General features: G+C 41.6%; 1 protein-coding gene across 3 annotated transcripts in view; it reads left to right on the plus strand.

The window, feature by feature from the left end:
* The window catches only part of SH3RF2 (SH3 domain containing ring finger 2), a 115573-nt gene that overhangs the window by 46619 nt on the left and 56535 nt on the right, over window positions 1-12419 (plus strand). For all 3 annotated transcript variants that reach the window (XM_014576271.4, XM_075900303.2, XM_006128554.5), the window contains exon 5: window positions 4214-4540. In XM_014576271.4, the coding sequence (XP_014431757.2) occupies window positions 4214-4540 (327 nt within the window). The remainder of the gene's footprint in view (window positions 1-4213; window positions 4541-12419) is intronic.

Below are 12419 nucleotides of genomic sequence, written 5' to 3' on the forward strand. Positions count from 1 at the left end.
ATCACAACTAAAAATTTTAATCACACTGTTAAACAATAAAATACCAATTGAAATTTATTAAAATTTGTAATGTTTTTCTACATTTTCAAATATAGTGATTTCTATTACAGCACACAATAGGTGTACAATGCTCTCTTTATATTTTTATTACAAATATTTGCACTGTAAAAAGGATAAAAGAAATATTTTTCAATTCACCTCATACAACTGCAATCTCTATATCATGAAAGTGTAGATTTTTTTTTGTTACATAACTGCACTCAAAAACAAAACAATGTAAAACTTTAGTGCCTACAAGTCCTCTCACTCCTATTTTTTATCCACTCAGACAACAAGTCTGTGTACAATATACAGGAGATAATGCTCACTTTTTGTTTACAGTGTCACCTGAAAGTGATTAACTGAAAAAAACAAAAGGACTAAGTGTACTTCACAAGTTCTACATTGTTTTATTTTTGAATGCCGTAATTTTTTGTATATTGATTCTACATTTGTAAGTTTAACTCTCATGATAAAGAGATTGCACTACAGTATGTGTATTAGGTGAACTGAAAAATATTGTTTTTCAATTTCTTTTTGCAGTGCAAATATTTGTGATAAAAATAAAGTGAGCACAGTACACTTTGTATTTTATGTTGTAATTGAAATCAATATATTTGAAAATGTAGAAAACATCCAAAACTATTTAAATAAATGATAGTCTGTTATTGTTTAACAATGCAATTAATCATGCTATTAATTGCAATTAATTTTTTTTATCACTTGACAACCCTACAAAATACAGACTTGCCCTTTTTGATCATCTCTATTAATAATACATTTCCACTAGGAACTATCTTGAGATCAACCGATTTTCTATAAAGCACAACACATTTATCAGGTAGTAACAGCCTTAAGTGATTACCAAACTGCCCTAACTTCAAAGCAGAGATTTGGAGAGGGTTGTGTATTGCATTATAAATGTCCTTGGCCATTTAGTCCTTCCCTACCCACAACATTTTTTGTTTAATACTGAATTGGTAATTAATGGTATCCCTAAGTTTAGCGTGGGCTATAAATTGTAAAATGCACACACAAATCAAACTACCAAGATACAAATGGAGATAATATTAAATTAATTACAGAGACATTTGTTACTTATTCCACAAATTCTTTATAGAGAGAAACTAGTAAAAATATTACTTGATGTTCTAATAGATCTTGTAAAATGTGTCTTCATTTCATAAAATAATTTTAACTCAAGTAACTACTTCATCTAGCATTAGCTGGAAAAAATTAATCATGGCCACTGGGGAACTACAAATTAATTATGAGAAGGGTAAATATGGGATAGTTTGGGATATACAAGATTTCTTTTGATTTTGGCTTTACAGACAATGATAAGATTTGTATTCCACTTTAACCAATCACCTAGTGTGAGTGGAATTCAGATAAATAGTTTCAGTTTTAGACTCATTTCTAATTACTTACAGAAATAACAATATAATCTATGACTTATTTCTGTAAGTACTTGAAGATGAGTCTATGTATATACATATTCACACAACCTATTTTAAATCTCGCTTTAATATTGTCTTTGGGATTGAGGAGGAGGGAATATAAAAACAACCTATGCTCTTAAATAATGATACTGTAGGGGCAATTACTTATTCCATGCTAGATTGATTATTTTTTCATCCTCAGTTCTAGGCGTACAGCTTCAGATGAGTGGGCGAGAATCTCAAAGTTTTGCAATTCTTTAATGTCAGCAGTAAATCATGATTAATTTCTCTGGCAGCCATTGTGGTAAGGAAATTGCCACCACATGCCTTTTGCTATTAATATTGATGTGCTTAGCAGTTCTGAAGAAATCCTGTTGAAACAGACGCTATTTCTACACTGCAATTTATGGCAGCAGAGCTTAGGTTGCTAAGGGTGCTAACAAACCGAGTGACATAAGTTACTCTGACTTAAGCACTAGTGTGGACAGGGCTGTCGGCAGGAGAGCTTCTGCAGGTGATTTGATTTTGCCGACAGGAGAGCTCTTTCCAGCACATAGTCTTCACTGATGCAGCTGCGCCACTGCAGTGCTGTATTTCTTGACATGCCCTTAGTCTCTATGCAAACTGAGGGGCAGACTCCCTAAGATCCCTGCAAGCTGCATAGCCATACAGCTGCCTATTTAGTGCCACACAGATGGAAAGGGAATCTAGCCATGACCAAAGGAGAAGCAGCCTTGCTCCAGCTCCAAGTAGCTTGGCCTCCAACCAGCCACTGCTGAGGGAGAGATGGCCCAAACCTGGCCCCAGCCCAGAACTGCTACAACTGGAGCACCCAGTCCCAGCTTCTGCTGCAGCCCCCACTTGCCACAACCAAGGTGCTCCTATCTCATCCTGAACCCAGCAGCAGCTGAGGCAGTCTGGATCTGCCATAGCTCAGGTGCCACTCCCCTGAGCAAAACACAGCCCCTGACCTGGATTTACCTCAGTGCCCCTCCCATGACCTTAATCCAGCCTTTGACCTGCAGGGGCCAGAGCACCTATCCAGCCCTAGAGATGCTGCAGTAGGAAGAGGTGCCTCTCTCTGCCCCAGCCCAGGTATTGCTGGGGGGGAATCCTCTGTCCCTGACATGGCCCCAGAGCACCTCCCTGCACCCCAAACTCCTCATTCCAAGCCTCAGTGCTCACTCCCCCAGCCAGAGCCCTCACCATCTCTGCCCCAGCCCTGTGCCCCCTCACTCTTGATCCCACTCCCACAGCTCACACCCCAGAGCCCATACCCCAAACATCTTCCCCATCCCCTATTCCTCTCCCATACTGCAAACCCCTTTGGTCCACCCTCACCACATGAATTTAGTTATGTGCACCAATACAATGTGCCACACCACCTCCCTATTAGAGCTTATAATAAAATTCATTCCGCACCTGGGCGGGAAAAAAATAGAGGAAACATTGCTCTGCTCCTATTAAAATTAATGCTAAAATCCCACTTCTTGCATTGGGAGTAAGATCAAGCTATGAATATTGTGTTCTAAACTCATCTAATTGAATGGGGACAACACTCTCATTAAGCTACCTTCAGTGAGGACTTCTCCAATCGAATGCCTTAATGTCTGTTGGAGAGACTTGACTCCCTGTTGTGAAATGACGATCTTGCCAACACAAAGCAAATAAGAAAGACATGTCCATTTGTCCCTTGTAATTTGGTATTCCATTTATCACACTATGGGTATGTCTACACTAGCCCCCTAGTTCGATCTAGGAAGGCTAATGAGTGTGACTAAAATTGCAAATGAAGTGCGGGATTTAAATATCATTAGCATGTTCCTGTCCGGTCGCCATTTTAGAAATTGACTTCATTTCGGGAGGAATAACAGGTTATTTGATTTAGGGCTTTAATTCAGAATCCCGTTTCACTGCCGTGTGTAGACGCAGGCAGTTACTTCGGGCTAGTCAATTTCTAAAATGGCAACTGGCCAGGAACATGCTAATGAAGTGTGGGATATTTAAATCCCGCACTTCATTTGCAATTTCGGTTGCCCTCATTAGCCTCCCTAGATTGAAGTAGGGAACTAGTGTAAACATACCCTTTGCTTCTGGAGCTGAGTGAAAGAAGCCAGCTGAGATGCACTTATCTTTCCATGTTCATCTTTGTGAGATTCAGGTTTTGACAGAAAAGGAAGTCTGAACTTTCTGTGACACTCAATCTGGAGAGAGAACCAGACATCCAGGCTTAATCATATACTGTCCCCAGTCCCTCAATCCATTTTAACTTGGTGGTCAGTTTTGTGTTAGAAATTATGCTTCTGGGATTTGTCACTGAAAATATAACAAAGGTGAGCCACTCAATTGCAAAGATTAACCATAATGTAATCTGACATCCCAACTCAGGGTAGGTCTGCACTTACCAGAAGATTGGTGTTGCAAAAACTTGATCTCCCAGGAGTTGATTTAGAGAGTCTACTGAAGACCCACTGGATCAACCACCAATCTTTTTCCATAGTACTCCACCAGAATGAGAAGCATGAGGGAAGTTGATAGGAGAGTTTCTCCTGTCGATACCCCACAGCAACTCGGCCTAAGGTCAACATTGCCCCCTAGTGCAGACCTGCCCTCAGCTCTGCTCCTTGTTAGGTTGAGGTATAAAATGTCGGTCTATGCTCACTGGGTTTAGTGTCTATGAAAAGCTTAGCTTCTGAGATGGTGCCATTAAACAACTCTTCTTTCTGTCACAGCCAAACATGACTGCACGACAACTCCTGCAGACAAAGAAAAGCCACCAATCCCCCCCATTTAAATATTCATCACCTTTACGGACAGCCTCTCTCAAAGTGAAAAGCACAGAGTCACCAACCTTCCGAAAGGGGTCGGAACCTAGGAGGAAGAGCCTGAGACCATTCTCCATCACAACTGCCTTGAATACACTCAACAGGATGGTCCATTCACCCACAGGGAGGCAGACATTGGAAATCAGCTCACCAGTACTCATCAGCTCCAGTAATCCGACTGTGGCAACCCAGAGCAGTGAGAAATTGGAATTCCCCTATGGCACCCCTGTCCAGGTAAATAAAAACCATCCATGTTGGTGATTGTAGGGCACATGCATTGTTTGCTCAGAAAACAATAGGCAGAAAAGTAAATACTAGGGGGAAATCTTTTTTCCTCTGTGCAGACAGCAACTTGAAAAGCCAAAATTCAAATTAGCATTAGATAGCACTTTAAGGCTTTTAGAGATTTATATCTGCAATGGTTTAAACTTCCTGCCATAATGATCCACAATCTACATAAGAACATCTCTTTTCCCACCATGGAAATGCAACCATCTCTAGGAAGGAGCACAGTTCACAATAAGCACCCAGACGTATAAGATATCTAGCAATCTCATTTCCCCCTGTAATCAATGGAAGCCGAGAGCCCTAAACACCTCAGAAAACTGGCTCTAATTTAGATTTATTATATCTAGTTGAAGGTGTAGGGGAATTTAACTAAAGAAGAATGAAGATTTCCCAACTTAAATTTTACCACAATGCACCAGGGGGGCAGGGCATTTTTTAAATAAATATCCTCCTTAAATACACCATCTAAAGACTTGTCTGCATGGTAGGTTAGTGCACAGCACAGTAAAACAGGATCACTAAGAGTGCACTCACTGGACACTGATACTGCACACGAATGGTTCTGCAGTGGGCTTTGACTAACTCCCCTTTGATGCACTCCTGTTTGAGTCTGGAGTTTGAAACAGGAGTACATGAAAATGCACAATGGAGCTTTTAATGTAGTGGCAGGCTCCAGATAGCCAGTCAGTGCACCACGGACAGGCTAGGCTGTAAATCCTGGCTTACCACACTGACTTGATGTCCAGACAGGTCCTATATACCCTCTTGTAGAATACAAGCTGGAGAAAGCATGAAATCCTGTAACTTAGCAGCTAAAAACTAGCAGGAAACTCTGAATTGTAAGCTGGCATTCTTCATGGAAATCTATCATTACTGAGGGTCGAATACTGCAACAAAGGGAGTTTTGACTGACCTCAGTAAGCAGGAGATCAGGCCACATGTAAGTTCTGTAAAAAGCACCTTCCAGGGAGTTCAGAGAGGTGGCAAAGCAATGAACTCAGACTTTACTAGCAATAAACGTGATGCCCTCTGAAAGATGAGCTTCGTCTATCAACTAAATACAACTTAGCGAGGCTTGTCTTGTCTCTTGATTTCATGTAATGCCACCTGCTTCACACACGTACACTCCTCTATTCAATGATAGTTATGAAGCCATCTAGCGAAGAAATCTAATCATCCAGACCAGAACCCTTTTTCCTTTGATCTTTGCCCTTCAGCCATATCCTCTACTGTTTACATCACTTTACTTCCAAAAGAAGAATTTACCCTTGCAGTCTTTGTCTCCTTCCAAGATTGTCCCAAGGCAGACTGAATTTTGGACTGTAATGGTACAATGGTATTATTAAAATACACTTTACAAAATAAGACCTCTCCTTTTTAAGGAGGTGAAAGGTCCCTTGGTCCCCACTCTCTGATCAGAAGTCACTACCCTGCTTGTTTACTGATTATCTGAAAAGAAAAGGGGGTTTCTAAGATTTATATGGCATGTTTCATACTCTAGAAAACTAGAGAAATAGTCTGAGGTAAATAGGATGAAGTTTAATAAGAATAAATGCAAAGTACTCCACGTAGGAAGGAACATTCTGTTTCACACAAACGGAATGGGAAGTGACTGTCTAGGAAGGAGTCCTGCAAAAAGGGATCTAGGGGTCATAGTGAATCACAAGCTAAATATCAGTCAACAGTGTGACTGTTGCAAAAACAAGCAAACATGATTCTGGGATGCATTCACAGGAGTGTTATGAGCAAGACAGGAGAAGTCATTCTTCCGCTCTACTCTGCTCTGATCAGTTGGAGTACTGTGTCCAGTTGTGGGCACCACATTTCAAGAAAGCATGTGGAGAAATTGTAGAAGGTCCAGAGAAGAGCAACAAAAATTATTAAAGGCTTTGAAAATATGAGTTATGAGGGAAGACTGAAAGAATTGGGCTTGTTTATTCTAGAAAAAAGAGAAGACTGAGTGGGGACATGCTAGCAGTTTTCAAGTATCTAAGGGGCATTCAAGGAGCAGGCAGAAAAATTGTTCTCCTTGGCCTCGATGATAGGACAAGAAGCAATGGGCTTAAATTTCAGCAAAGTAGGTTTAGGTTGGACATTAAGAAAAACTTCCCAACTGTCAGGGCAGTTAAACACTAGAATAAATTGCTTAGGGAGGCTGTGGAATCTCCATCACTGGAGATATTTAAGAACAGGTTGGTGAGACATCCATCAGGAATGATCTAGATAGTGTTTGTTCCTGCCGTGAGGCCAGGGGACTGGACTTGATGGTCTCTCAAGGTCCCTTCCAAATCTAACATGTTATATGTCTACAATTCTACTCAAGGTAGCTCCCAATAAGCCTGCTCTTGGTAGTGCAGAGGTTATGCAAGAAAAATCAGCAGGTTTTCTGTACCTCACAGAGCATCTTGGATGCTAAATACTGTTTTACTATGAGAGAAAGTAAAGCTCTACAAGAGGATCATAATTCAATTGAAATTGTATCACAGTTTATAAAACCAATGACATTTCACTGAAAAATGTCTCACTGTGGACTACTGTCAATAGCATGAGCCACAGAGCATGTATGCTGCCTTTTGCCTTATAATGGCTCTGAATTGTTGTTGTTTTTTTCTAAGTCAGGCTCTATACCCAGTAGGTTGGTTTGGTTGGTGTTTGTTTTGGAAAGGGGAGGTTGAGAGGGAGGTTATGTGGATTTCAGGAAGGCAGATTTTAGAAAACTCAGAGAGCTGGTAGGTAAGGTCCCATGGGAAGCAAAACTAAGATGAAAAACAACTGAAGAGAATCGGCAGTTTTTCAAAGGAACATTATTAGGGGCCCGAAAGCAAACTATTCTGTTGCGTAGGAAAGATAGAAAGTATGGCAAAAGACCGCCTTGGTTTAACTAGGAGATCTTGCATGATCGAAAAATCAAAAAGGAGTCAGGTAAAAAGTGGAAACTAGGTCAAATTAAAAAGGATGAATATTAGGAAACACCACCCATATGCAGGAGCAAGATTAGAAAGGCAAAGGCACAAAACGAGCTTAGTCTAGCTAGAGACATAAAGGGTAACAAGAAGACATGCTTAGAGTTGCCAGGTGTCTGGTATTCAACCGGACAGTCCGGTTTTTGGGCCCTCTGTCCGGTAAAAAAATTCAGAAAATACCAGACATGTGCAATGTCCAGTATTATCTGGTTTTCCAGCTGGGCGCCTGATGGAAGCCTGGTGGGGGCGGGGGGAGTGGCTCAGAGGCGGGGCACGATCACCACTGGGAGCCTCTGGTTGCGTCTGACATAAGAGTGACGCCTTGGGGAGGAGGAGAAGCTCTGTCCGTGCTCCTGAGCGCTGTGCAAGCACGTGGTTGAGCAGTAGCTGGACTCGCTCGTGCTTCACCAGGACTGTGCGCGGGACAGGCAGCGCCCTGGGATCTGCATGTGCCCAGGTCAGTTCTGTTCCCAGCCGGGTCGATTCTCTCCCCTCCCAATCCCCCCTCCAGCCAGCCTCACTCCCCCCGACCCCTCCTGGCCAGCCCTGCTTCCTGCCAGCCGGTTCTCCTCCTCCCGATCTCCCCAGCCAGCCCCGCTGCCCCTGACACACACCCCCCCGACAACCCTGATTCCAGTCCTCGCACCTCCCCCGCATCCCCCCCAATCAAGTGTGTCCAGTATTTTTTCTGAAGCTACCTGGTAACCCCAGACATGCTAAATATATTAGAAACAAGAGGAAGACCAAGGACAGTGCAAGACCACTGCTCAGTGAAAAGGGACAATAACAGGGTACTTTGAAATAGCAGAGGTGCTTAATGACGTCTTTGTTTCGATCTTCACCGAGAAGTTTGATGATGGTGGGATGCCTAACATAGTGAATGCTAGTGGAAATGAGGTAGGTTTAGGTGTTAAAATTAAAAAAGAACAAGTTAAAAATTACTTAGAAAAGCTAGATGTCTGCAGCTCCCTACAGCCTGATGAAATGCATCCTAGAATACTCAAGGAGCTGATAGAGGAGCTATCTGAGCCTTTAGCTAGCATCTTTGAAAAATCATGGAGATCAGGAGAAATTCCAGAAACTGGAAAAGGGCAAATAGAGTACCAATCTATAAAAAGGGAAATAAGAATAACCCATGAAACTACAGACCAGTCAGTTTAACTTCTGTGCCAGGGAAAATAATGGAGCAAGTAATTAAGGAATTCATCTGCAAACATCTGGAAGATAATAAGGTGATAGGGAACAGCCAGCATGCATTTGTAAAGAACAAATCATGTCAAACCAATCTGATATCTTTCTTTGATAGGATAACAAGTCTTGTGGATAAGGGAGAAGTGGTGGACTTGGTATACCTAGATTTTAGTAAGGCATTTGAAACAATCTCACATGACCTTCTTATCAATAAGTTAGGCAAATACAACTTAGCTGGGGCTACTATAAGGTGGGTGTATAACTGGCTGGATAACCATTCTCAGAGAATAGTTATTAATGGTTCACAGTCATGCTAGAAGGGCATAACAAGTAGGTTCCTCAGGATCTGTTTTGGGACTGGTTCTGTTCAATATCTTCATCAACGGTTTAGATGATGACATAAAGAGTACACTTATTATCATAAAAGAGAACTAGATAAATTCATGGAGGTTAAGTCCATAAATGGCTATTAGCCAGTATGGGTAGGAATGGTGTCCCTAGCCTCTGTTTGTCAGAGGGTGGAGATGGATGGCAGGAGAGAGATCGCTTGATAATTACCAGTTCGATTCATTCTCTCTGGGGCACCTGGCATTGGCAACTGTCGGCAGACAGGGTACTGGGCTGGATGGACCTTTGGTCTGACCCAGTATGGGCGTTCTTATGTTCTCATGTTCTTATTAAGTTTACAAATGATTCCAAGCTAGGAAGGGTTTCAAGTGCTTTGGAGGATAGCGTCATAACTTAACATGATGTGGACAAACTGGAGAAATAGGCTGAAGTTTAATAAGAATAAATGCAAAGTACTCCACTTAGGAAGGAACATTCCATTTCACACAAACAAAATGGGAAGGAGTACTGCAAAAAGGGATCTAGGAGTCATAGTGAATCACAAGCTAAATCTGAGTCAACAGTGTGACACTGTTGCAAAAAAAAGCAAACATGATTCTGGGATGCATTCACAGGAGTGTTATGAGCAAGACATGAGAAGTCATTCTTCTGCTCTACTCTTCACTGATTAAGCCTCAATTACAGTATTGTGTCCAGTTGTGGGAACCACATTTCAAGAAAGCATGTGGAGAAATTGTAGAAGATCCAGAGAAGAGCAACAAAAATAATTAAAGGCTTTGAAAATATGAGCAATGAGGGAAGACTGAAAGAATTGGGCTTGTTTAGTTTAGAAAAGAGAAGACTGAGATGGGACATGCTGGCAGTTTTCAAGTATCTAAAAGGATGTCACAGAGAAGAGTGGGGAAAATTGTTCTCCTTGGCCTCTGAGGATAGGACAAGAAGCAATGGGCTTAAACTGCAGCAATGTAGGTTTAGGTTGGACATTAAGAAAAACTTCCCAACTGTCAGGGTGGTGAAACGCTGGAATAAATTGCCTAGGAAGGTTGTAGAATCTCCATCACTGGAGATATTTAAGAGCATTTTAGACAGACATCTATCAAGGATGATCTAGAGTTTGGTCCTTCTGTGAGAGCAGGAGACTGGACTTGATGATCTCTCAAGGTCCCTTCCAGTTCTAGTATATGATTCTATGTGGTTTGTTGTTTTTATTTTGTTTGTTTGTTTGTTTGTTTTTGTTTCTTTATCTCCTGTCAGAGTTTGGGGCTGTGACATTTGCTACTTAGAACAGGCTTGAGATGCAAAGTTTGTATCTGCATCTACACTCACATCTAAACTTCCAGTTGATGGTGTTGGTTTTAGAAGCTAGATCTAGATTACACTCTTTTATTGGAAAAAGCTATGCAAATTGCACTCCACAATTTGTGTAGCTTTTTCTGATTGTATTTCCAGAAGAGGCTTTTCCGCCATTTGCGGAAAAGCCTCCTACTTCGGTGGAGACCTTATTCCTCACATTTGCTCTTCCGCAAAAAAAAGCAGAAGAGTAAACGCGTTCCCTGGATGCCAGCCTAGACGTACCCAGAGTGCTGGATCCACTGTTTCATTTCTGACTGATCTCTGGCATTAACTTCACTCAATAGTTGCAAAAAAAGGAAAGTCATCTTGTTCAAGAAAGAGCTTCTCAGCAAGGACTTTAATGTCTGGAGACTTTTATAGTATAAAAGCCACCTGCCTATAATAGAAATTGAAAGTTTTATAGAACAGACTCATAGCTTTTTAAGGCCAGAAGGAACCATCTAGTCTGACCTCTGGCACATTACAGGCCACAGAACTTCACCACCCACTCCTGTAATAGACCCCTAACTTGTGGCTGAATTACCAAGGTCATCAAATCATGATTTTAAAACTTCAAGTTACAGAGGATTTAGTTTAATCACTGAGGATATGTCTACACAGCAGGGTTAAAGTCGAATTAAGCTAAGCAACTTCAGCTATGTCAATTGCGTAGGTTAAGTCGAAATAGCATAATTCGACTTTTGGCGCGGTCTACACAACAGGATGTCAAAGGAAAAACACACTTCCTTTGACTTCCCTTACCACTCATGAAATGAGAGTTACCATGAATTGGAGTAAGAAGTCCTCAGGCTCAACATTATTTCGAAATAAAGTCTTGTAGTGTAAATGTGCACTATGTTATTTTGGAATAACTGAAGTTATTCCAAAGTAATGCTGCTGTGTATACCTACCCCAAATGACCTGCACCCCATGCTACAGAACAAGACAAAAATCCCCAGGGCCTCTCTCAGTCTGAGCTGGTGGAAAATTTCTTCCTGACTTCAAATGTGGCATATTTCCATCACTAGAGTCAGCTGGTAATTCTCTGAATACATGGAGGAAGCAGATTGGTTGGTTTAGAAGGAGCCAGTGTTTACATCATCAGTGTAAACATGTTTGCAGTAGAATGGTACTTTAAACTTTCCTCTCTGTTTCCCCTGACTCAGTAAGTATTTAACATTGTAAGAGCTCTTCACGAAGCTGAAAAAGAAACTGAACTCCAGAAACTGTGCATTTAATAAACTAGCCAACAAAAAATGGCATAGGTGCTGAAACTAACGGAATGGGGGGGTTCTGCAGCACCCCCTGACTTAAGGTGATTTCCATCATATACTGGGTTTACAGTTTGGTTCAATGGCTCTCTGACCCCCCTCTAGAACAAATTGTTCCAGCACCTCTGCAAAATGGGAAGCTGGCCCTAAAGCACCATGAGCAACTCGCCTTGTGTTATTCCACTGCAGGGTACAGTGCCCCATTCTGGTCACGAGCAAACCAGATACACAAAATTGATTGAACTCAGTGATTCCTGTAGGATCATAACAGAAATGTGGAATGGACCCCCATACTGTGCCTATATTACCTTTCAGGGATTGCATAAACATCAGAGGCAGAATGACTTCAATAAAAAGGAGAAAGGGTGCATGATCCAACACATCAACTTCATGGACACATTCCACTGACCAAGAGGCTGAAGTCCACAAGGAGCTTTGCTTCTGAAAATTCCATGCCCCAGAATATCACTGTGGAAGGCTATAGTGTAACCAGATGGTTAGAAATGTCAGTGATCATGGACAACCTATTCCTGTAGAACAATTTTTGCTAGACACTGACCTTGAAAGAAAACACTAGATACTCTAAATTGAGCTGGGGTAGCAAAGACTGGTGAAAATATGACCAATGAATGACCCCAAGCGTGAATGTGGAGAGACTAGGCCAGCACTGGAATACTGCCTGATGCAATGTTCCCTGTCAATACCCTGTATTCCAGGGCA

The sequence above is a fragment of the Pelodiscus sinensis genome, chromosome 16 (assembly GCF_052426305.1).
Source record: "Pelodiscus sinensis isolate ZL-2025 chromosome 16, ASM5242630v1, whole genome shotgun sequence".
In the NCBI taxonomy this organism is placed as follows: Eukaryota; Metazoa; Chordata; order Testudines; family Trionychidae; genus Pelodiscus; species Pelodiscus sinensis.